This window comes from Eleginops maclovinus, chromosome 11 (assembly GCF_036324505.1).
Source record: "Eleginops maclovinus isolate JMC-PN-2008 ecotype Puerto Natales chromosome 11, JC_Emac_rtc_rv5, whole genome shotgun sequence".
NCBI classification, from domain to species: domain Eukaryota; kingdom Metazoa; phylum Chordata; class Actinopteri; order Perciformes; family Eleginopidae; genus Eleginops; species Eleginops maclovinus.
In genome coordinates this window covers 7,724,027-7,747,628 of record NC_086359.1, presented here as the reverse complement: position 1 = coordinate 7,747,628, position 23,602 = coordinate 7,724,027, and the positions used below count along the sequence as shown (strand labels likewise).

The 23,602-nt window shown below is 43.2% G+C and overlaps 1 protein-coding gene across 1 annotated transcript; it reads left to right on the top strand.

Moving 5' to 3' along the window:
• Window positions 1-113: 113 nt before the first annotated feature.
• On the top strand, window positions 114-23,428 carry synj1 (synaptojanin 1). Its single transcript, XM_063895046.1, is given in 30 exon segments — window positions 114-178; window positions 1,121-1,278; window positions 1,484-1,570; window positions 1,968-2,235; window positions 2,491-2,716; window positions 3,721-3,804; window positions 6,174-6,221; window positions 6,223-6,236; window positions 7,893-7,989; window positions 8,401-8,576; window positions 8,650-8,731; window positions 8,895-9,047; window positions 9,960-10,125; window positions 10,471-10,494; window positions 10,966-11,157; window positions 11,435-11,519; window positions 11,839-11,979; window positions 12,081-12,273; window positions 12,364-12,522; window positions 12,638-12,794; window positions 12,900-13,026; window positions 13,179-13,391; window positions 13,474-13,552; window positions 13,659-13,824; window positions 14,047-14,229; window positions 15,448-15,570; window positions 18,219-18,271; window positions 18,372-18,561; window positions 18,653-18,942; window positions 19,864-23,428. Coding segments are annotated over 29 exon segments (4,914 nt in total). The 5' UTR covers window positions 114-178; window positions 1,121-1,154; the 3' UTR covers window positions 20,878-23,428.
• Window positions 23,429-23,602: the final 174 nt, after the last annotated feature.

Genomic DNA, 23,602 nt, shown 5'->3' with positions numbered 1-23,602 from the left:
ATGTTTAATTTACTTATTTAAATGCACATCGACTTTCCACAAAAAGGCAAGGTACAATTCCACTTGGTATTACGGTAACGTGAGGTAGGCGTGCTTTGCGTTGGAATGTACCATTTCGCCAAGACACCGGGAAGGATTTTGTTGTGACAGCGTAATAACATCCCGGCGGGGGTAGACGGTAAGACGAAATCCTCAGCTATTCGCCTATGTTATTTAAATCCAACGCAAAATTTGAAAATTGAAGCCGAAATTTAAATATACGCTTCAGGTATATTTGCATGACCGAGTCGCTCATATGTATGTGTTGGTAAATGTCAGCCTATCATCCCGGACGTACAGGTAGTACCACCTTTAACATCGTCAGCTAGCGAATCATAGCGACCCCTGTGATTAATGTAGCTAACTTAGCTAACGTTACCAGCTAGCGTTTGGCAGGTAATACACAGCTCTGTCGGTTTATCCATCTCGCTTTCTTAATTGGTTTCGCACGACCAATAATCCAGTGTTAGAGCTAACAGGCGGGTAAACGTTAGCGTTAGCTTAACCTGCTGCAGTTGCCTTTTAGAGTCGTGACTGTCCGTGTCAGGATGGATGATATTTCAGTCCACCGGCCTAACGTTCTCAGTGTTCTTGGTGCTCATAATCTCCAGCTACATGCGAAATTCATTTAAAAGATTAGTTAGTCATATGGTTGGGCTTTACTGATATTTGATAATACGTTAGGTTTCTGATTATGTAATGGCAGTTCTGAATCAGGCTATGTGTAATGTCATTTCCTAAGCATACGTTAGATATGTGTTTTGTGTTGGCGATACTTTCATTAATTAATTCAAAAATAAACCTCCAAAAGTGTATAACCCACAGTCAAAGTGGTGTATATTTATGTGTATTTCGATGTTGAAACGCCCAACGTTAGCTTAAGAAAACGCAATCAAAATGATCATGACTCGATTGTTTCCTAAAAAGCAAAAGATGTATGGTCACACCATAGGTCGCCTCTCTCTATCAAAAATCAATAGCCCATCATACGCTCTAGTTGCCATTAATGTACAGATGCTGTGTTTGCTTGGTAATGTCTCTAATCTGATATGTTTTACCTTTTTTTTTTTTTGGTTCTCAGGTCATAAAATAAGTGTTTTCTTCTTGGATCAACTATGGCCTTCAGCAAGGGATATCGCATTTACCACAAGTTGGACCCACCCCCCTACAGTGTTATAGTGGAAACTAGGAACAGAGAAGAATGCCTCATGTTTGAATCGGGGGCTGTTGCTGTTCTTTGTAAGACATCTTGTTTGAATGCACTGTAATGGGAGATCATTTATATACTCAAAACTCTTGCCATGAAATGCAGCTATAAGAGACATTAACTATCAAGTGATTGACGTGATATTGTACAATGATTACGGCTAAATTTACTTTAAAATGTAATTGAGATAACTACCAATACTAGCTTCACATTGTAATGCCTTTGTTTGTCTTCTAGCTGCAGCAGAGAAGGATGCCATTAAAAACACATATGCCAAGATTGTTGATGCCTATGGCATCCTGGGCGTCCTCCGCCTAAACCTGGGTAAGCTATAGACGCATCTTCTCTATGCATGCATCCTTTCTGCAGAAGTTTCTGGTCCAGATTCTAACCCCCAGTTTCTTGTGACTGTGAACGCCCATCTGGTTTGTAGTCATGTTGCTCCTTACTTTAAGCTGCTTTCTCCTGCCGTTTGCATGACCTTGAAGGCTGTTGTCACCACAACAAGGAAAAAGCCGCGCAATAGATTATAGATGTTCGAGATTTGACTGGCGGGTGATTTCCTTGTTCATGGATTGACACCAAAGTTTACATAACCTTTTCTTGTCCAGTTTCTAAATGTCTGCAATGTATTACTTCTGAGTGCAGGCATCATATCCATCCACTTACTGCTTGCTTTTCCTTCACTCTCATGTCTTTTTCTTACTTCTTCCATCTGCAGGTGACTCCATGCTCCACAGTCTGGTGGTGGTGACAGGATGCAGCTCGGTAGGGAAGGTGCAGGATTCTGAGGTTTTCAGGGTCACACAGACAGACTTTATATCGCTGAAGAATGATCCAGCAGATGAGGACCGGATTGCTGAAGTGCGTAAGGTCCTGAACTCAGGACACTTCTACTTTGCCTGGTCTGCCACTGGAGTCAGCATGGACTTGAGTCTTAATGCACATCGCAGAATCCTAGAGGACACAACAGATAACCGCTTCTTTTGGTAAGAGCATAACACTTCCACTATTGAAAGGTTATAATAAGAGTAGTCGTCAGGTATTTGGCTCCAACAGTCTCTGGAATAGAATATTGTATGAACTAAGTATGCTTTCTGCAATCTGCAGTATATCTGGTGAAATTGTTTCCTCTGAATGTGTGATGTTGGGGCTGTGTGATTAGCAACTAACGTGTGAAGATTCACTGTGCACACTGAATTTGTTTGCGTGCTTTGTGTTGTCTCATGCTGATTAATCAATAGGAACCAATCTCTGCACCTTCACCTGAAACACTATGGAGTAAACTGTGATGACTGGCTGTTGAGGCTGATGTGTGGCGGTGTGGAGGTCAGGACCATCTATGCTGGGCACAAACAGGCCAAGGCCTGCATCTTCTCCCGCCTCAGCTCAGAGCGAGCTGGCACGCGGTTCAACGTCAGAGGAGCAAATGACGACGGACAGGTGGCCAACTTTGTGGAGACAGAACAGGTGACTCAGATGTTTGATCCTTTCTGCATCAGTTTCTATATGCCCTGTGCATGGTCACATGACCTTTTGTTAATACAGTCTGTTTAAACACTGGTTATCTATTGACTGTTAAGGAGCAAACCGGGTGCAGCCACATAGGGAAGTGCCATTGCTCCAGCATATTGTTTTGTCCTTGGGGAATTAACTGTTTACCAATAATAGTTATAGATGCACGAGTAACTTTAAACATAGGAGGTATGATGATGATAGATCAGCAAACTGATTCAATGGTAAAGCTCCAGTCTGAAGCCGTTGACTTTGCAGAAGTTTAACGTCCTTATTTAGCAAACTTCTTTTTTGTCAGTATTTTGCTTTAATTGCTGGGTCAGCATGTCTGTTGACTTACCTATATTTGAATACACAAACTTACTTATCAATAAGTTTCCAAAAGACTCACTTTGCATTATTCCTATTTATGCGTCCTGTTTTGCGTCCAGAACACAAACAAAGCTTTCAGTCGCACATAATAACTGGAACTACTAAAATGATAATACAATCCAGTACAATTTTTACCTATATTTGCTACCCCAAGAAGTACCACACAGGTCCTTCAAAGTCTTTCAGTTAAAGTCTGAATTTAAATGTAACATTTAGAGCTTCGTATGTGTATGGTATATCGTTTTAGATTATACTGTACTACTAGGTGTGCTGGTTATTTTGGCCAACTACTGTAGTGTTGACAGCTTTTACTCATGGGGAACAGTGATTTCTTTCCTGTGTCATATACTTTCAGCTTATCACAACAACAAAAAATGCATCCACTCTACATGAAATGATTTCTCCTTCACATTTGGTTTGACTGGTCCAAAGCGACCACAGACACACAGGCTATTGTCTATAGGAACACAGGTGGTGTAATTGCCATTTCTGCATCATACAGTCATAAAACAGATAGAGTTGAATGAAAATCTGTGTTTGCAACACTGCAAATGAACTTAACCAAATGATCCTTTTCTTTTGAACAGGTTATTTTCCTGGATGACCAAGTCTCATCATTCATACAGATCCGTGGGTCCATTCCTCTTTTCTGGGAACAGCCAGGAATCCAGGTAATGGAAACTAAACCTGTCCTAAAGATATAGCAGCCTGTAACGTGATGGTTAGAAAATCAAGCTGCAGCCCTCATGTTTATGTTCAAAAATGTTGTATGATGCAGTTGTAGATAAGGCTCACTCGGTGTCAGTGAGTGTTGATACCCTTTTCTTGCAAAAAGAGAAAACACTTTCATTAATCAAACATTTTATATAGCGAATGTGACAGAATAAATCAATGTTATTAGACAAGACATCCTTATAGTAGTTTTAACACATTTTGTCCATGCTATGTTCAGAAAAAGTCCATAAAGGGTGTTTTGTTGCAACTGAATGAGAATCGGCATCGTAATGGAATGGATGAGAACCCCCACCTGGTATATCTTTTGTTTTTTGCTCTTGCTGGTGCTGGCGCTTTCATACTGCAGATAGGACTCTCTCTGTGCAATGCCAACATCCAGGGGTGAAAGCCAAGGGAATCCCACTTTTTTCTAAATTCATCCAGGTCCCACACACAGTTCCTTTTTTCCAGGAAAGGAGGAGCTCTAAAGCAGGAACTAAGATCACTCACGAGATGCACACCATAAACAAAATCAGTGGGATTCTCCTGCCCTTGTCCTGACATTGCACAGAGTGGTGGTTTAAATCAAACGTGGGGGAGGTTTACGACAAATATAGTGGTTCGTTGATAAAGGGCCCTTTTCTGTTTTCCTGAGCTCCCAGACTTCTTTGATCAGTTGACAGCCTGGTCTGAAAACATCCCCTAACCACTTCCCTAATCTGCTGGTATTCTTCAGCAAACTGGAAAGGTGTCAGTGTGAAATCTTGGGCGACCAAATGAGACCTTCGCCACGTATTCAGCCGCCAAGGTCTATGGTTCCTTTAAACCTTGGGTTGTGGGCTCGGGTTGTTTTCAGACACAATAGTAGACCTCCTGCTTGTAAAGCACCATTATAGCTCATAGTCCCCTCTACCGATTGTGTCTCTGTAGGCATACTTGTCCACCCCTCCCCATATTCCCTAATTCATTCCCTGAGCAGGATGGGTAGTTTGTATAAAGATCAATTATTCTTTCTTTGGAAAAAAGCTTACTTTAGAACTAAAGTGTCATAAAGCCTGGCAGGGAAAGATGTAAATCAGTAGAGCTGCCCCCTCTTAGCTGATAAGTAGTTAGGCTTCTGGTTGATGATAACATCTCAGTTAATCATTGTTTATGGTTGCTTTGGGGAGAGAACCTTTAGTGGAATCAGTAGGAAATGATCACATGCTTTCAAATATGCTTTACACTTACAAGATTTCAAGAACTGCTCTCAAAAGTCTCAACCAATAAAGGTCCAAATAACCAATGAATATTCCATGATTAATGGTCTTGTAGGTGGCGAAATCAGTGACTTTGAAATGTATTGTTGACATGAAATGCTATTAGTAGTATACAATCAGAGTTAAAGAGGTGATTTGACCAGTTAGACTCCAGGTGTTGTAGGATAGGATGTGAATGGGTTTTGATCTGAGGTGTTCAACTGTAACCTGAGTCCTTTCAGATGCTCAGGAAGTTATTAAATATGCATAGTAGACTTGCGCAAAAGCATTGAGAGGAAGTAGTGACAAAATGGCAGCGGCATTGGAGCAAAAAGTCTAGCACTGGCAAACACAAGCGTAGCCAAAATGGACACATGCAGAAATTCTGGCCCCAGATGTCCCCAGAGACAATCATTGACTGGTTTGAATGTAGAGTGTGTGTTTTTGCTTGGGACCTGAACTGAGTAGGAGGAAGAACCCTAATTGGAGGGTGATTCAATTTTGTTTTTCTTGAGTTGATGACTAGCTGTTAGAGACAGGAAGCGAATCAGGCAAGATACAGATTGAGAATGTTAATGTGCAGGCACAGATGGGTAGTGGACAAGTAGGGACCTGCGGTGCAGAGTGAGTAAATGTCCTTTTAAAAGCGTCTGTCCAGGGATCCTGCTCAGCCTGTCGAGGTGTGTCATGTCTGCCTTCCTCTGTGAGGCTCTTTGGTGTTTCTCCTGAGGAAAGCTAAATGAAAATATACGCTAAAATTTGTGAGCAAATAATCCAGTAAGGTGACAGGGAACAGGATGCTGCTCAGTGTCTTGTCTCTGTACGGGCGAATCTCCCTCTGCTGACCCCGTGTTGCTGTCGTATGCCACTCTATTATTTTTTTCTTTTCCACTATAAAGTTTTTGTTTCCGCTGGTCAAATGTTGTATTCAACAATTTCTATCCCAACTTCGGTTTTCACCACCAGGATTTCTGGTTATCTGCAGCATGTGTGTTTCTGCAACTTCCCTGTTTTAAATGTGTATTAAATTAAAACGGACACTGTGACTTGTGTCTCTCTTGTCTTGTCTCGCTGTCTCTGACCTGCAGGTGGGCTCTCATCGTGTCAAACTGTCAAGAGGATTTGAGGCCAACGCGCCCTGCATTCGAAAGGTAATTAAACAGTTCTCTGTAGTGTGAATGCATGTGATTTCTATTCCTCTGAGGGGGCAGAGGAGACACCATAATACTACATCTCCTGCAGCACTGCCCAGGGCACAATAAAGAGAGGCTCTTCAGACTCAGAGGAGAAGACGTTAATTGAAGTGTGTCCTCAGAGGCCGGTTTATTGCAGCTAACAGAAAGGACAATTAGTAGGCCTTGATAACTGCATTCAATATTTATTGCAGATTTCTTTACTAATGTCCTTTTTCCCCCACATTTCTTATGCTTCCAAGTTCTACTTCGATAAACAAAGAGCTATGCTACCACTATGGAATGAGTCATTGATTACTCTTCTTGTCTTAACTGGAAGTGAATTTGGAGACCAGATAGTCAGTAGTAAATATATGGGCCTCCTGAAATATAATCATCCACATTTTAATGTAAAATAAATTGGTGCTCTCCCTGTCTACAGACATATTGCAGATGCAGGGTTAGCAACATAAACAGCACCCTTTAGATTTGCTCGTTTGTTTAAACCAGATGGGTTGTCAGTCCCTCGCTTGCTAAAAGATGATCTCTCTAACACCGTGGCACTCCTTGATTGTACCGAGCCTGTTCTTCATCCTTATCTATTTTCTGTGGCCTGCCTATCAGTCACCAGACGGCCGTGCTGAGCGTGTTAAAACAAGCTTGTCGGATGGTGCACTAGCTGTATCTTACAATAAATGTGTGTTATTCTCACACTAAATAGTTGGCAATGCAGCCAGTCTTTCTCAATATCTGTCCAGATCTGCACACATGACTCATCCCTGGCTATATCTAGTCGTTTCTTGTTTGCAGTCTCTCCCTTATACGTCTATCTTAAAAATGCCAGTACAAAGTAAAAGGCCAAGAAGAACACATCTTTAGAAACACTGTAACGGTAGTTTTTGTCTGATGTTGTGGATGCTGCTGATGTGTAATCCATGTCTGCAATATACAGCTCTGGAAACATTTAAAAGACCCCTCCAAATGTTTCTTAAATCTTGATCTCTACATGTTTGGCAGCCATTCCAGTGTATATAACATTAACAATATAAATAATAATGTAACTCAAAGACATACCTATAAATAATAAAACAGGAGAAAATGATAATGCTGAAGTGGTCGCTTAGTTTTTTCCTGGGCTGTATTTAAACACCTTGACACAGAGGTTATTGAAATGTCTCTACTTGGCACTGTTCCTTCCTTTTTGCCTTAAGCCTCTGAAACGTTTCTACAACATGTCCCCTCCATAGCAATGTTTTTGTGCACCCTTTTGATAAATCCCCATCATGTACATAATTGTAGTCCTTGATTTAAGTGAGCAGGTGTCACAGCTGAAGAAGGAAGCATTGAAATGCTAATAAGCAATAAGGCTTACACAGCTCTCTCACTGTTGACTCAAAAGTGAAGCTTGGATCCATTTCTAATGTGTCTTCAGATCTTATTGACACAAAACACAACATGACATAGTCTCAACAGCATTATGCCTAGTACAGTAGCCCAGCAGATGTTCAGATGTGATGTCTCCTGAATATTTTCCTATTGTTTAAATGTTGCTATAGGTGCTTCATCCTGTAAGTGTGTGACGTCGTCTTGACCTTAACAATGCCCTGTTATGTGATTGTTTTATGTTTGGTCCAGACACTTCACAACACTGCGAAGGTTGTATGGTAAACAGGTGATCATCAACCTTCTGGGGAGTAAGGAAGGGGAACACATGCTCAGCAAAGCTTTTCAGGTGAGGGAAGCTATTTTTCCTCCTCTGACAATGACAAGTTCTTTCAGGTGCTTCAAACGATACAGAATTAGTGCAACCATAATCGAACCCACAGAGGAAACTATATCTGATCATTACTATTGAAGACATTTTCTGGTTTGCCATCCTCTAGTGTGCAGAACACTTCATTTTCACTTTTTATGCAACAACAATTCATGGGTCCCAAGCTGTGGGTAGTAAATGCTTCACATATTGTGTCTAGTGTATGGGAAACTTGAGTCATAGTTCCTTCAATGTCCATCCTTTGTGTTAGTAAGAAAGACAAGTCTAAAATATGCATGTTCATGCTGGGACGGACCTTGCATGCACAACAGTTTTGCATTCAGTTTGAATTTCAGGGGATAATCCTCTTCCTCCCTCTGTCACGCTCAGAGTCACCTGAAGGCATCAGAGCATGCAGCTGCGGTGAAAATGGTGAACTTCGACTACCATCAAAATGTGAAGGGGGGCAAGGCTGACAAACTGCACAGCGTCCTAAAACCCTGTCTCGGCAAGTTCATAGAGGAGTGTGGCTTCTTCTACTACTCTGGAGAGATTGGCATTTCAAGGTGAATACAAAAAACTACAATTAAGTATAAAAATGCAGTATTTGGTTCTTAACATTTCAAAATGTCATTGTAGAACTCAAGGTGGGACCCTTAGAACAAACTGCCTGGACTGTCTGGACAGAACCAACAGTGTTCAGGCTTTCTTTGCCCTTGAGGTGAGACATAGTGTAGGGGGAGGGACGGGGTTGGCATTCATGTACACCCTCTGTGAATAAAATAATAAAAAATTGATCACACAAATAAAAAAAGCATTTGATTCCTGTCACATCCACAGTTTTGATTCTTAAAGTCTTTACTTCCTGTTCTTCACCTCACCAGATGCTGCCAAAACAGCTGGAGGAAATGGGTTTGACGGAGAAACCCCAGCTGGTGGCCAGGTTCCAGGAGGTTTTTAGGACCATGTGGTCTGCCAACGGAGACTCCGTCAGTAAGATCTACGCGGGCACCGGCGCCCTGGATGGCAAGGCCAAGGTACACAATACGGACACGCCTAATACTGAAAAATATACAAGTTCACGGTAAATCGTAGCCTCAGCCAGCAGTCACAACGTCGTTTCAGTTGTCTGCTAATGTAGTTAATTTTGCAGCTTGATGGAGGATCACACAAATGTCACAAAGGCTGGCTCTGAGCAGGAAAGTTGAAGCCTCTTTTAAATTGACCGAACAACGGGGTCTAATTGCTACCTTCTAACTTTGAGCTTAAACCATAAATAGCACTTTAAATCATGTGTAGTTGTGTGCTACGGTGCATGCAGTGACAGCGTTGATCCTCTCTGTGTGTAGAACTGTGTGCTTCAGTTTCTTAACTCTTGTGTGCTGTCTCTTTCTGCTCTCCTCTGGACCTCTCTACCCCTGTGGTAAGTTAACCAGCCAGTCCATGTTGTATTTCAAACCGTCGTCTATTTCTGGTGCATTATTGATTTCAGTGTCTGTGGGTTCTATGATGATGGAGGATGGGACAGGTGGGGGCCTCTTAAAACTTGATTATATTTCCTGCCGTGTTAGGTGTACTGTCTTGACCCGGCAACTCTCGAAATCTCCATGGAGACCTCTACTGATCTATAGAAATCAAGTTAAAAAGGAAACATATCTGGTGCCCTCACGTGTTGAGGGATCTTATCATTTCCCGTTGCTGCCTACATTATCAACTGTTTCTATTGGAGGAACAAGGACGGACCAATTAAAATGATCACCATTAAATCAAACCATGTTGCACATCAATCAGAGAAACCTGTGACGTTTTGATCCTGGTCCATTCATAAATCTATATTACTGATATCTCCTGATGTGTTCCTCCATTTCTTCCCTTCCGTGGGTTGGACTTTTTTTCACACCAAGTAAGAGTAGAGCTAATAACCCGGTTGTTTTTGTGTCTGTTCGTAGGGCGGAAAGCTAAAAGATGGCGCTCGTTCTGTGACGAGGACCATCCAGAACAACTTCTTTGACAGCTCTAAGCAGGAGGCCATCGACATCCTGAGGCTGGGCTCCACACTCAACAGTGATCTGGCGGACAAAGCTCGAGCCTTGCTCACCACTTCCAGTCTTTACGGTAACTGTTTCACAACAGATTATGTATTTTGAACCTGAAATATACATATAAATAACTATTACTGCTTCTATTTTCTCTAATGCTAAGACAAATCTTCTTTTCTGCTTATCAGGGAGGAATTGTTTGAACATTTTGACGAGTTGGGACCTGTATCTGTTGTAGCCCTGTTAGCCACAAGCTTACCAGTAGCAGGGTGTGTGTGCGCAACGTTGAGTGTAATCTCCATGTGTCAGCTCTCTGTCCCAGTTAGATTAAAGCTGACCGACTGCGCTGCTAGATTAATCTGTGAAAGCACTGGTTAACCCGCCCTTCTCTCCCTTCTCTCCTCATTGCGCACAATCTTAGTCACTGAGCCCATCTTGCAATCAGGTATAGTAACTGACAGACTGCCCCCAGTGGATGGATGCTTTCATCTCATCACAGTCGTCCTATCATCTGTGTTTGCTGCTCATTATTGTTCATTTATTTCAAATCCAATGTTGGTAGCGGTTACTCTCTGTCTTATTCAAACAACCAGGCTTTTGAAATAGTGGTTAAAAGTAAGAGGAAGTTGAATTTTGCAAGAAAATGTCAACATTATTTCGTGTAAAGATTTTGAAAGAAGGGAACCATTACCAACGTTGATTATTTGAATGTTAGTATTCATTTATTTATGATTCCCCCCCCCCCCCCCCCCATGCCCCATGTTTTAGAACATTGCTTTAGTCTTCCCATGTTGTATTTTGATGTTTTCTCATTGGTTTTGATTAGTTACTTCCTGTTTCTGTTTCCCTGTGTGCCACCCTTCCTGCATGCACACAAACATTTTACACTCTAATCCCGCTCTCCTCCCCTCTAAAGCCTCTCCGAGAGTATTGCTGGGAATGTGTCAGAACTACCATAAATACACCAGGCCTAAAAAGATCCGCGTGTGCGTCGGCACCTGGAATGTCAACGGGGGTAAACAGTTTCGCAGCATTGCTTTCCGCAACCAGACGCTCAACGACTGGCTGCTGGATGCGCCGAAGAAGGCGGGCCATCCTGAGTTCCAGGGTATGTCTGGGTTCAAGTTAAATTAATGTCTGGAAATGATGTTTGATAGGGTTGCTCTTATTTATTAGGTGTAAGAGATAGTACGACATTTCCTGAAATACTGGTAGCTATGTTGGATTAGAAGAACGATACTGCTCTCCCTCCCTAAATAACCTACAGTAATGGCCAGACTCCATCAAGTGATATATCTCTATTTACACAGCATATTTACTTATGTATTTGCTATTAGTGAGTGCATCTACCAGACAGGATGTTTCTGTGTTTAATCTCTTTACAGACAGCAAAGCCAACCCCCCAGATGTCTTTGCCATTGGTTTTGAGGAAATGGTTGAACTGAATGCTGGAAACATTGTCAGTGCGAGGTATGTATGCAATAATGTAGCCTCAGATAACTGACCTGTCTCCTTTTTTGTCTAGTATTAATAACACTTATGCTCTGTTTACTTAAATAATAATAGTTTCAATCCATTAATTGTATTACAAGGGGTATGGGAGTTAAAAAGTGGCCATGATTTATTCAGGTCTTGAATTTGACAAATTAGGATCATTAAGCTGAGCTGGACCACTTACGCCTGAGCTGACAGGGCTATTATTACTCATTAGTATTTTGCCAATCTTTATATTTGAACATATTCAATTGTTAAAGGTCCCTCTTACTCACACTATATTTTTGTCTCTTAGCACTACAAACCAGAAACTCTGGGCAGCCGAGCTACAAAAAAACCTATCTCGGGACCACAAGTATGTGCTGCTCGCTTCAGAGCAGCTGGTGGGAGTGTGTCTGTTTGTTTTCATCCGCCCTCAGCACGCACCCTTCATCAGGTAAAGACACTGCACACACTCTCATGAGAGACATATGGAGGTATTCTGTGTATCCCTGGTATAGGAACAGATATAACCTCGTCATTCAATCTTTCTCCCAGGGATGTCGCTGTAGATACTGTAAAAACTGGGATGGGCGGAGCCACAGGGAACAAAGGAGGTGTGGCCATCCGCATGCTCTTCCACACCACCAGCATCTGCTTCGTCTGCTCCCACTTTGCTGCCGGCCAGTCACAGGTCAAGGAGAGGAATGACGACTACAATGAGATCACACGCAGGCTGACCTTCCCCATGGTAACGGTCCTGTCAATGACATAAACAAGTGATTTTTCAAAGCACATTCTTCCATGACATTAGCAAACTGCATCCGTCTGGTTTTGCCAGGGTCGTCTTCTGTACTCGCATGACTACGTTTTCTGGTGCGGAGACTTCAACTATCGAATCGGCCTGCCCAACGAGGAAGTGAAAGAGCTTATCAAACAGCAGAACTGGGATGCCTTGACAGCTGGGGACCAGTTGTTTGACCAGAAAAATGCTGGTTTGGTATGACGTGCTGTTCACCTGCATTCTCACAGCACTAATAACTTTCATTTCCTCTAAACAGAAAAGTGTGTTCCACGGTATTGAGCATATACTAATACAGAAATGTCTTGGACAGGTCTTCCGTGGTTTTACCGAGGGCAAGTTAGATTTTGCTCCCACCTATAAGTATGACCTCTTCTCTGAAGATTACGACACCAGTGAGAAGTGCCGCACACCGGCCTGGACCGACCGCATACTCTGGAAGAGGAGGAAGTGGAACTTCGACAAAACAGGTGCAGAGCCTCTTCAGATATTCCTCGTGCCCTTCTATTTCAGATCTCATAACATTACAACACTGGCAAAAATGTTATATATTTTAATTTGTGTGTGTTTTGCAGCTGAGGAGATGAATGTAGTAGGGGCCAGTGCTACGTCTGGGGAGAATGAGGATGATCCGGACAACCCCTGGAGCCAGGGGATTCTGAAGTTCTACAACAGGGCTGAGCTGAAGACCTCAGACCACAGGTAAAAGACGATATGTATCTATTTCGCCCAAGCAATAATATTTGCGCCATTTTTTCGTCTATGTTGTGTCAATTGGAACCAACTAATCACATACCCTCTGAAATTTCATATTTCTCTTTATTTAACATCACTATCCTCCTCTCTTTCTTTAGGCCTGTGGTGTCGATCATAGACGTGGACATCCTGGAGGTCGACCCCGAGGCGCGGCACCAGGTCTACAAAGAGGTCATTGCCCTGCAGGGCCCCCCAGACGGTACCATCCTGGTGTCAATCTGCTCCTCCGGCCCGGACGATTACTTTAGCGATGAGCTCATAGATGAGCTGCTGGACAAGTTTACACAATTTGGGGAGGTCATCCTCATCAGGTGAGCCTCATATCCCGACACAGACACACACGCATCACCTTCAGACGGCGGGACGGCATTAACGATGTCCTTGTTTATGCAGGTTTGTGGAGGAGAAGATGTGGGTGACTTTCCTGGAAGGTTACTCTGCTCTTGCTGCTCTTTCTCTCAGCGCTTCCACTGTGAGTCATCACTCAGTAATATAAAATGTGTATATAATTAATCAAAAAATCCCTCATTGTTTTATCACCACTGTCACTTCCGTCTATTTCCTCTCTTATATTCTAGGTCCTTGGCAAGATGATTGACATCCGCCTTAAGAGTCCAGGCTGGATCAAGAGTCTGGAGGACGAGATGAGCGTGGAGAGGATCTGTGGAAGCATCCCTACCTCAGCAAGCTCCACCCTGCTGGCCGAAGACACGGACATGGGCGATGATGATTACGATATGGAAGGTGAGGGAGGGTGGCTAAACAATACCGATCATTAACTTCAGAAATGTGGATTTTAAGAACCTAGCAAATTTCAAAGATAATAATAAATTATATTTATAAAAGCGCTTTTCTGGCACTCAAAGTCGCTTTACAATATGAGGGAGGGTTAGGGTGGGGGGAGTACAAACAAAACCGAGACAATCAACAGGCATGGATTGATGGATTCCTGCTGTCATTTAACAGGCGACGTGGACGATGAGGTGGAGGAGATCCTCCCCCAGCACCTTCAGCCTGGAGCCGGTTCCGCCCCTGGGTCCTCTCCTCTCCCCTCCCCCCGCGGTAGTCCCTGTCCCTCCCCCACCCATGGAGAACCTGCCGGCCCCAGCAGGCCTAGCCGTGGAGGACAACCCTCCCGACCATCACAAGGTAAATATTGCATGGCACACACCTGGTATCAGGTTGCTAAAAGCACAGTCCAATAATCCGCTCAGGCTCCGGTGTCGGCCTGCTGGAATATAAACTGTAATTCTGTTCTGTTTATAATACACTGACACAGATTTAGGCACCGCACCGTTAAGGGAAGAATACCCAGGTAAAGTGCAACGTGTGATTATTTAATCTGCTTAGTGTTAGACGGCTTGTAGTGTCTTCCAGTAAAAGACATTTTCCTTTTGAAACTAGTCTTTGTACTGCTCTATAATAAACGTGTGTGTGTGTGTGTTTAGACTAACAGAAATAAGGCTTGATTTACAGTGTGATTGACCAGTGTGATCTGCTCACAGAAAATAATGTGATTAAAACCTTCACGTTAAGGTTTTAAGCCAGGGGTGACCAAACTTTTTGGACAGAGGCTGTTTAAAACCGAATAATAATAATCATAATAATAATACATTTGATATCTATAGCACCTTTCATGCTTGACGCAGCCCAAAGTGCTTTACAGAGTATGACAGAAAAAAAACCCAATAAAAAGTGAAGAACATAATTAAACACAAGGTTTAAACAAACAGAAAGAGTCACAGAACCATAAAACAATAAAACATGAACTGTAATACTACTAAAATTCTCAGATTGCTTATATAAGAGGAAATATACAGGATATATTTCAAGCTTGTTATCTAAATAAGTTATTGGCCTTTTTCTGATCAACTTATATTTGTTAGAAAATTATTTCAACTGTAATCAACAGAATTTATTTGAAAAGTGGACTAACAAATGAATACTGTCATATATTTTTACATACAACTCCGGAATAATGAGACCACTCCAAAAAAAAAATTGTCATTTAACTCAAAGACAAATCGATAAATAATAAAACAAGAGAAAATGATAATACGGAATTGGTCTCTTTATTGTCTCCGGGGCTGTATATATTCAAGAAGTACAATGCAATGCAAGTGGGGGCCATATTCCATTACACTTTTGAATTTGATGAGGGCCGTGGGCTGTAGTTTGGACACCCCTGCTCTAAGCCATCCTCCAATTTTCAATTTATTAGAAATGGCGTATTTGTATTGTGTGCTAGTATGTAAACTAGATATTCAGAAATACTCCTGGATCAATTGCACATGGTAAGTTGTGCAATTGATCCCCCCTCCCCCGCCGCCGCCATTCTTCATTTAAATTGCCTTTTTATCCTTCCAGGGCCTCCTGTTGACTTCCAGCCCGGTGCCCCTACATCTATGGAGCCCAAACGCCCACCGCCCCCTCGTCCCGGGGCCCCCCCAGCCAGACCAGCACCCCCTCAACGCCCACCACCACCTTCAGGTAAACTTTCAACCCTCTGTCGATCACACAAGCATGCTCTCCGTCGAAGAATACAAATGAAATCCTACATCCTTTCACCATGATACAGCATAAGACACGTAAAGCAGGTGTTAACATTTCCAACTTTGTCCCACTGCTTCTCCTCACACCTGAAGGAGGCATGAGCCCTCTGCCAGTTAGACGGCACTCTGTAGGTAAAGTGATTAGAGTGAGACTGTGTGCTTATGTGCTTACATTGCTGAAGCATTCAGCGTGGAGGCTGCTACTTTCCATCTGACTCTACACGCAGAAGCACATCGCATTAGTGTTGAACTAGTTAGCTGTCAGTTGCAATGCTCCTTTCAGATTTAAACAGAACAAAGTTAGTGTGCAGATGATTGTGTGATGCTTTGACAACCTGACCGGATGCATACACCACTGGGACTGTACTTTGGTTTAGTTTCAGCATATTAATTAAAGGCTCCAAAAACTATCCACCCAGAATTTGATGTGTAAACAGGCCATGTGGTTGCTGAGTCATGCTTAATTTCAAAATGCAGTCCTTCTTTTGCATCATCACAATCACTCCCCTGTAATTATTGATGTTAGTGGATATAGATCCGTTAGTACTAGTCAAGTGTTGTTATTTACTAGTCGAGGTGTTCTTGTGGGTTTTGTTGTCCTCCTCTGATTGTATTAAATGTAGGAATAGCTGGTAAGTCATTATGTTTATGTTCTTTCATATTATAATATTGTTTCCCCTCTTTTAATCTAAGATTATTGCCAAGTTCCTCGCTCACTGTTTGGTAGGAGAAGCAGTGAAGGTAACTGGACAGCTTTAGATGTCCCCTGATTGCTGTAGTCCTTGACCCGGTCATCAATGCCTGTATTGACATTGATGTTCACTGTTGACTAAATATTTATTCTGGGTCTGATAAGGCCTCTGTGTGTTTGTAAGAGAGAGAGAGATGTGTTTGGTAGGCTGTTGTAAAAGTATATTTGGCTTACTTAAATGCAAAAAAAGGTGGGAATAAAAGAAGATACAGGTTAAATGGCTAGCGGAGAAAAGTACTGTGCCACTATTGGAAGAATCAGTCAATTTTCAGTTGTGTTTATAATTATAATGTGTCCTTGATACTTAATGTCACGATTAGAAAAGGAAAGAAAAGCAGAGCAGTCATTGGTTTGTTTATTGCTAGTAACCTTTGTAGTAAGGTGTAAAAGTTGTGCAATAGGGACGAGTCTGTTTGATATTCTAATAATAATGATAAACTTTATTTCTATAGCACCTTTCATGCGCGATCGGGCCAAAGTATGACAATAAAAATGGAGAAACATAACTAGGTATGAACAAACAGAAAGAGTTATATCATACAACCATAAAACAACAAAACAGGAACAGTGATACTACTAAAATTACAATTACCCCAAATTAAAACGATAGGTCTTTAATTTACTTTAAAAAATCCAATAGAGTTTGCTGTTCTTAGAGCCGATGCCAGTTTTCTTGTTGTGTACTCTAGGAACTTCTAAAAGTAGAACATTGGAGGATCTGAGCGTCCTTGCAGGTTGATAAAATGAGAGACAGTCACATGGCGATATGGCGATCATAGTTCTTTCATGGGGAGATAACATGGGGGGAAGGAATATCCCTTGGGTCTGAACTTTAAATGGTGTTAATGTCAGCTCTGCTTCAGTAATCCACATTGATTAGTGAGGAAATCCTCATCAGGCAGAAAGATATTCAGACTCCCAGCATCCCAGGCTCCACTGCTCGGCTGCATTATGGCCACCGTACACTACTCCTAGTGCTTCCTGTAAAGTGTTGTCATTAAGAACCCCTGCTTCCCATCTCCAGTATAACACTAATGTGGTTTGGTTTCCTCTGTGCTGCAAAGGACCAAAAAGCCCCGCTCTTCCTCGGCCTGATGCCGCTGCAGGTGAGTGCCGGCACACAGCACGATGGAGCCTCAACTACCACTAGTATAGATGAAGACAAAGGGTTTTTGTATGTAGTTAAATATGAGTTATTCCCATTAAAGAACATCTTTATCTGAACTTATTATTCAGATTATGGGATTATGTCTACTATAATTCTGTGTTTTGTGTTTATATGTTGACATAATGTCTCATTGGTTGCTTAGCCTGTCAGTGACTTCGCCTGTCTTCACCTGACCCATTTGACGCTGTGTGTGGTTAGCTGAATCCTACCCTCACAGTAGCGGTGTGTGTGTGACTAGCAGGGTTAGCTTACATCGGGTGACCATACAGCGAAGTATTACACAGAAGCAGACATCTTAGTCGCGTGGGAACATGTTCACCGCCGCTGAGAGGGGTTCAGCGGGAGAGTAGAGAAAGAGGAGGCGTTTGCTTGCAAGCTGTGTGGTCAGCAGTCGACTCGCAGAGCAAGGCCTGCCTCTCCTCCAGACCTCCTGCAGCTCGGGAATGATCGAATCATCATTAATGAGTCAGCTGTGGGGAATTTGATCTGTCATAGGTTGGGGGGGGGGGTTTGCAGTGTGTGATTCAGTACAGTATTTGTAAGTTATCTTTGTTAATTTGCTCCCATCTTCCTACTGCTATTCTCTCCGGGGAGCACAGCCTACTTGGTGAATATAGAAGTATAAGATATTTTGTTGCCTCATGTATCCTGATTGTCTGTCTTTCAGCTCGAGGCCAGGTAGCCGTGGGGGCTCCTGGACCTGCAGGTGTTCCCAGACCGGTGAGTCTCTGAATATTAAAAAAAGATTGACCTATCTTTAACTGATTTCACCCCGATTTGTCCATTTCATTATTTTCTCTTTGCCTTTTTCATCATCCAGAATATCCCCCCTCGAGCTGGGGTCATCAGCATGCCCCCTCAGTCTCGCCAACAACCTCCCTCTCACCCTGGAGCACCCAGGCCCATCCCAGAGGTGCATCCCGGGGCCCCTCGACCCATCCCAGACAACCACCCGGGTGCCCCAAGACCTGTACCTGGTGCCCTGGTCAAACCCACTGACCTGCCTCTGGGTAAGTTTTTCACAGAGGGCGATCGTCGACACTAGAAGAGTTACTAATGGGATACAGTGAAGACTCATCCCTCTCTTGTGTCCTCCCTCAGGCGTTCCTCCTGCAGAGCAACTTGTAGCGAGACCCCAGGCTCCATCGACAATGCAGCCCCACCAAGCTGCCCCTGCAGCTCAGCCCCAGCTCCAGGCACCGATGCTGCCCACACTTCAAGCTCCTCTCCAGCCACAGCAGGCTCCTAAAGTAGGGCCCCCTGTTTCTGCTGCTGCTGCCTCTACAGGGTCTCCGCAGGGCCTAGCCTCTCCCAAACCCCCCCCACGCTCCCGCTCCTCTCACGCTCTGCCACCTGAGGCTGCCAAGACTGAGACAGCCCCTGCTGTGCAGGTTAGTGCCAACTTCCTTTTCATCAAATGATTGGAATTTACAAAGAACACTGAGTGTAATGTGCATCTAAAACACTAAGGTTCTCCTGCCTTTTCATTGCTAAGTTATGTATTACAGATGCTTGCTCAAATTCTGCTCATTAGATGAGATATTTGATGCTAAATGATGTAAGTGTCTGTGATCGATTGGCCCCTTTCTGCTGCTTTGCCTCACATCAGATGAGCTTAGTTTTTGTGTCATTCTTCCTGCTTTTGTCTCTCTGATACATTTGCCTCTCTCTCACAAGCTGGAGAAGCCCTCAGGGTAACAGGTACTTTAAATTAAACCACCTCTTTGTCTCATCCTCCATAGCACAACAGTCCTCTGCTCTGACGTTATCACCCCCTCATACACCCAGTAACCTTTCCTCCTGTTTATATTCTTGTTGTTTTAACCTGGATGTTATCAGCCCACTGCAAGTCCATGCATTGTTTTGTGTTAGGCTCACAAAATGGAGCATCCTTTTGTCTTCTTTTTGTCACATCAAACCATGAAAAAAGATGCTTTGTTGTTGGCCATTCCCCCTCACTGATCCTTTCCTATCTGCTCACTGTGTTTAAGGTGTTAGGAGTGAGCACATATGCAAAGACTTCATAATTGTATTTATTTTTTACATCCATTTGTTTTAGAGTTGGTGATTGTATGCGGACTGTAGTGTATCCAACAGATTAAAGATACCCTAAGGAGTAGGGGCATTATTGATCAAGTCAGAGACCATGGATAAACATATATAACTGTTTGTTAAACTGAAATTTCCAGGGGGTATCTTTAATCGTTGTTCTTAGCTAAAGAAAGATTACAATAAAGTTGTAGACCATTAGTTCCCACACTGTTCATATTTTTGTTGCTGAATGTCATTTCCTTTGTTCTGCTCCTCCTCAGACGAACGGAGTGAATGGAATCCAAAGAGAAGCACAATGGAAGCCGGACCCCTTCGATCCACTTACCTCCGATTTGCTCCCCTCCTCTTCCTCTTGGCACACCACCCAGTCCCTGAACAGAGGCTCCTCTCTGCGTGCTCCCCCCTCTGTTCCCATGTTGTCCTCCAACACTCTCCCTTTATCCTTCTCCCTCCAGTCCTCCGCCCTCTCAGACCTGCAGCCACTCCATTCCTCCTCCTCCTCCTCTTCCTCACCTTCCAGCGCGTCACCTTTCGCCTCCTCCCTGCTCTCACCTCCTCCGGTCCCGTCTCGTAGCCGCTCGCAGGAGACGCTGTGGGCCTCCCCCGGTCCCCTCCAAACCGACCCGCTTCCCGCCCGGCCCAGCAGCACCAACCCCTTCACCGGCCCACTGGCGCAGCGGTACCAGCCGAGCCGCCCGCTCACCCCGGACTTTTGTTCCGTCCCGACGCCAAACATTCCGAGGACCATGTCTGCATTTACTCAGCCACTCCTCCCCACCCCTGCTCCAACAGCAGCTGCACCCCCCTCCCAGCTCCAAAGGACTACGTCCCTGTTCGGAGCGTCTTCCGCTTTTAACCCTACAGCTGATCCTCTGCCCCCCCTCGCCCCATCTCCTGTCCCCATCTTGCCTCTGGCTCCACCCTCTTCCATTCCGCCTGTCCTCGCACCTCGTCGCCAGCCCCCCCCCTCAGTAGGGAAACCCACAAAGGGTTGGGTCACTTTTGATGATGATTTGGATTTTCAACCTCCAACCAAAACGCCACAGGCCCCCGTCTTCCCTTCAAGTTCCCTCGTGTCCCAAACACAGACTCTGCCCTCCCGCTCTGTGTTTGACTCGGAGCCCGACTGGTTATCCTCGGTCCCTTCAGTCCCTTCAGTATTCCCAATGCTCCCTTCTCGCATCCCGACAAGAACTGTCACCAGTAACCCAAACCTCCCAGAGGGACTGAGCGACGACTGCTTGTTCCCAACAGAAAGCTGGGATCACTCTTAATACGTAAAGGGCATATCCAGATATGTATAGATCTATGATAAATGTGTATATGTGTGTGTATGTACAAAAGAGACGGTATTTAAAGTATACAACAATCCCCTTCTGATTCAGAGGAAAAGAATATATATCTTCAGCAGTTACATGAGACGTGTGTGAGCCTGTGTTCTAAGTTTCCCACAGAGATGTTTGCTTATCCCTTTACATTTATTTTAATATGAATTGTACTGATGTTCATTTTCTTCAGGGCAGCAAACTCGTGCCTGTGTCTGCATTATAGAACTGTACATGTATACGCACAAATCCTATGTTTAGCCACCTGTGCAACATTTAGACGTTTATGTGTGGCCGTGCAGCAAACTGCATTCGCCTGCGAGGGTCAGTGTTACCTTGCCATTTGCTACATGGCAAACTGCAGTTCATATGCATCATTTTGACAGACCTGTACATCAGAGCAGGCTTCTTAAAGTAGAGAGGAATCCTCTACCTCCTCAGTTTACAGATAGTAGAAGGCTATGCACTGCAGGTTTTACATTTGCCCCTAAAATACTCTGTTGTATGTTCTAATATTTTGTGTCTAATGAGAGCACATTTTAAAATGCAGATTGTGCGCTCGCTTTTATCTTGAATGTACATTATGTTGCACTGGGTTGTCATTGCCTCCTTGCTGAAACCACGGCGTGATCAACAGCAAGAAATAGCCAGTCAAACTGTTCACTGCCGCTGGACCGACTATCATCCAGTTGATAGTAAAACTTTGTGTTCTTCCTCTTTCTATTCCGTCATCATTCCTTGTATGTGGGCTTAGCTGAATATATTTTGTAGCTCTATATCAAAACCTATACATAGTGATTTATGTATAAATGTAGGTTTTCAACAAGGAAACGATTCGCTTAATGTGTATATTGTGTTTGTGATGGCTGTATCAGTGGTTTGCACAATGTTACAGATATGCATTGACAGGCTGTATGAGCTCTCTTGGTTGTATTCTTGCTGATGGCAGAATGACAAAAATGAGAGCCAGCGGGTTGAGCAGATGACCTTTCCACCTCTGCAGTGTTTTGATTCTTCTTGATTTATCCAAAGCATTTAAACACACTATTGTAAATTCAGAGAATGTGGCCAGTGCGTTTGTATACTTCTGTTACTGAAAGTACTATGAACCGGGTCCGTAAACATGGCAGCCAGGCCAAGCCATGCATAATAACAAGAGGGCACATTTTTTTTTACTTCAACTTTTGTTAATTGCACAAGACATGCTTTTAATTTCTCAGAACATTTACTCTAAATAATCTATTGTTAATATCTGTGGTGAGAAGTAACGTGTCGTGTTTGAGGTGCATATGGTCTGTTGCCGTGTTTGTGTTTTGGATGTGAGTGTGTGTACGGAGTTAGGGGTGGAAAATGTCAGAGCTTTACCACTCTGAAATCTTCTCTTTTAAGTGCACTCAGTGTATTTGCTGAATGAACAGCCACTGTATTCACTAGCGCATGGCTGTTACTGTATTCCGCTCTATAGCCTGCCAATGGCCGTGGAGGGGCCTCACTGTTTGCAAAAATGTTAACAATACAAGACAAAGGACTCTTATTCCTCAAAGCACCAACCACCCTGACTGAAGATACAGACTGAACTACACCGAAAGTATGCTGAAAGGCATCACCCGATTATCATTTCCAGTTGACTGTTCTGTTGTGTCCTTCCCAGGCGCAGTGTGGCCCACATTCCAGACAGTAGTGTGATTTGAGTGTCAAACTTTTCTCAGCATTTGCAGGTCTGCCTGTAATATCTAACCCATAGCTGTTTCCTCCAGTTGAGAGTTATTGTTACTGAGCCTCGCTGATTTCGTAACCATTCATGAGGTGTGTGTGTGTGGTGTTGTCAGAGGTGATGTGTCAGTATTTCCCCCTGTACTACCTGCTGTTGAGTTGTAAAGGTCAGCATCAATGAAGACGAGCAATACTTTTGCAAAAGGATCAGTAAAAGTCAGGTGCTCTCTAACAGGACACATGCCAGCTGTTGATGTTCAGAAACTATTTAACAAGCGGAAATTTCTCAAAATAATTTGATGGCTTCTTGAGGATGACACACGAAAGTACCAGCTAACTTACGCTTCTGCAAATGTCAAACAAATATAAATAATCTTCATTCACTGCACTGAAGGCAGTAACTATCTATGTAAGCAAGTGTATCAGGTCGCCTTTGCTTACATGTCGGTGTCATCACTAAAATGCATTTGTTGTGTTATCCAAATGTGTGCAGTAGATTCTGTAGGTGACTAGCCAGCGCTTTGTGTCATGTCATGTACAAGATGAGATTTTATAGGAAACAAATTGCTCCTTTTGTGAGGTTGGTGTCCCTTTTTATGGTTATAATCCATAGTAAATAAAGAGTCTGTGTTGTTGAACATATTCTGTATGTATTCAAGAGAAAACATGAAGCTGCGATTCGTGTTAATATCAACCGTTCCATATTTTAAGTGCACAGCAGATTGCACATTTATGTGTGAAGCAGTTTATGTTGTATGTATGCAAAAATAAATGTAAGTCGACCCTATATGTTCATGTTTGTCTTTTCTGACTTCTCTGACATCATATATACAGAATTTTTGTTGTATAGCCAAATATTACAAATTAGCTTCAGATGGCTTCACAATCTGTACAGCATACGCCAACCTCAGTATACAAGTCTTATTTGAAAAATGGCCCCTTTATTATTTATTAGTAATTG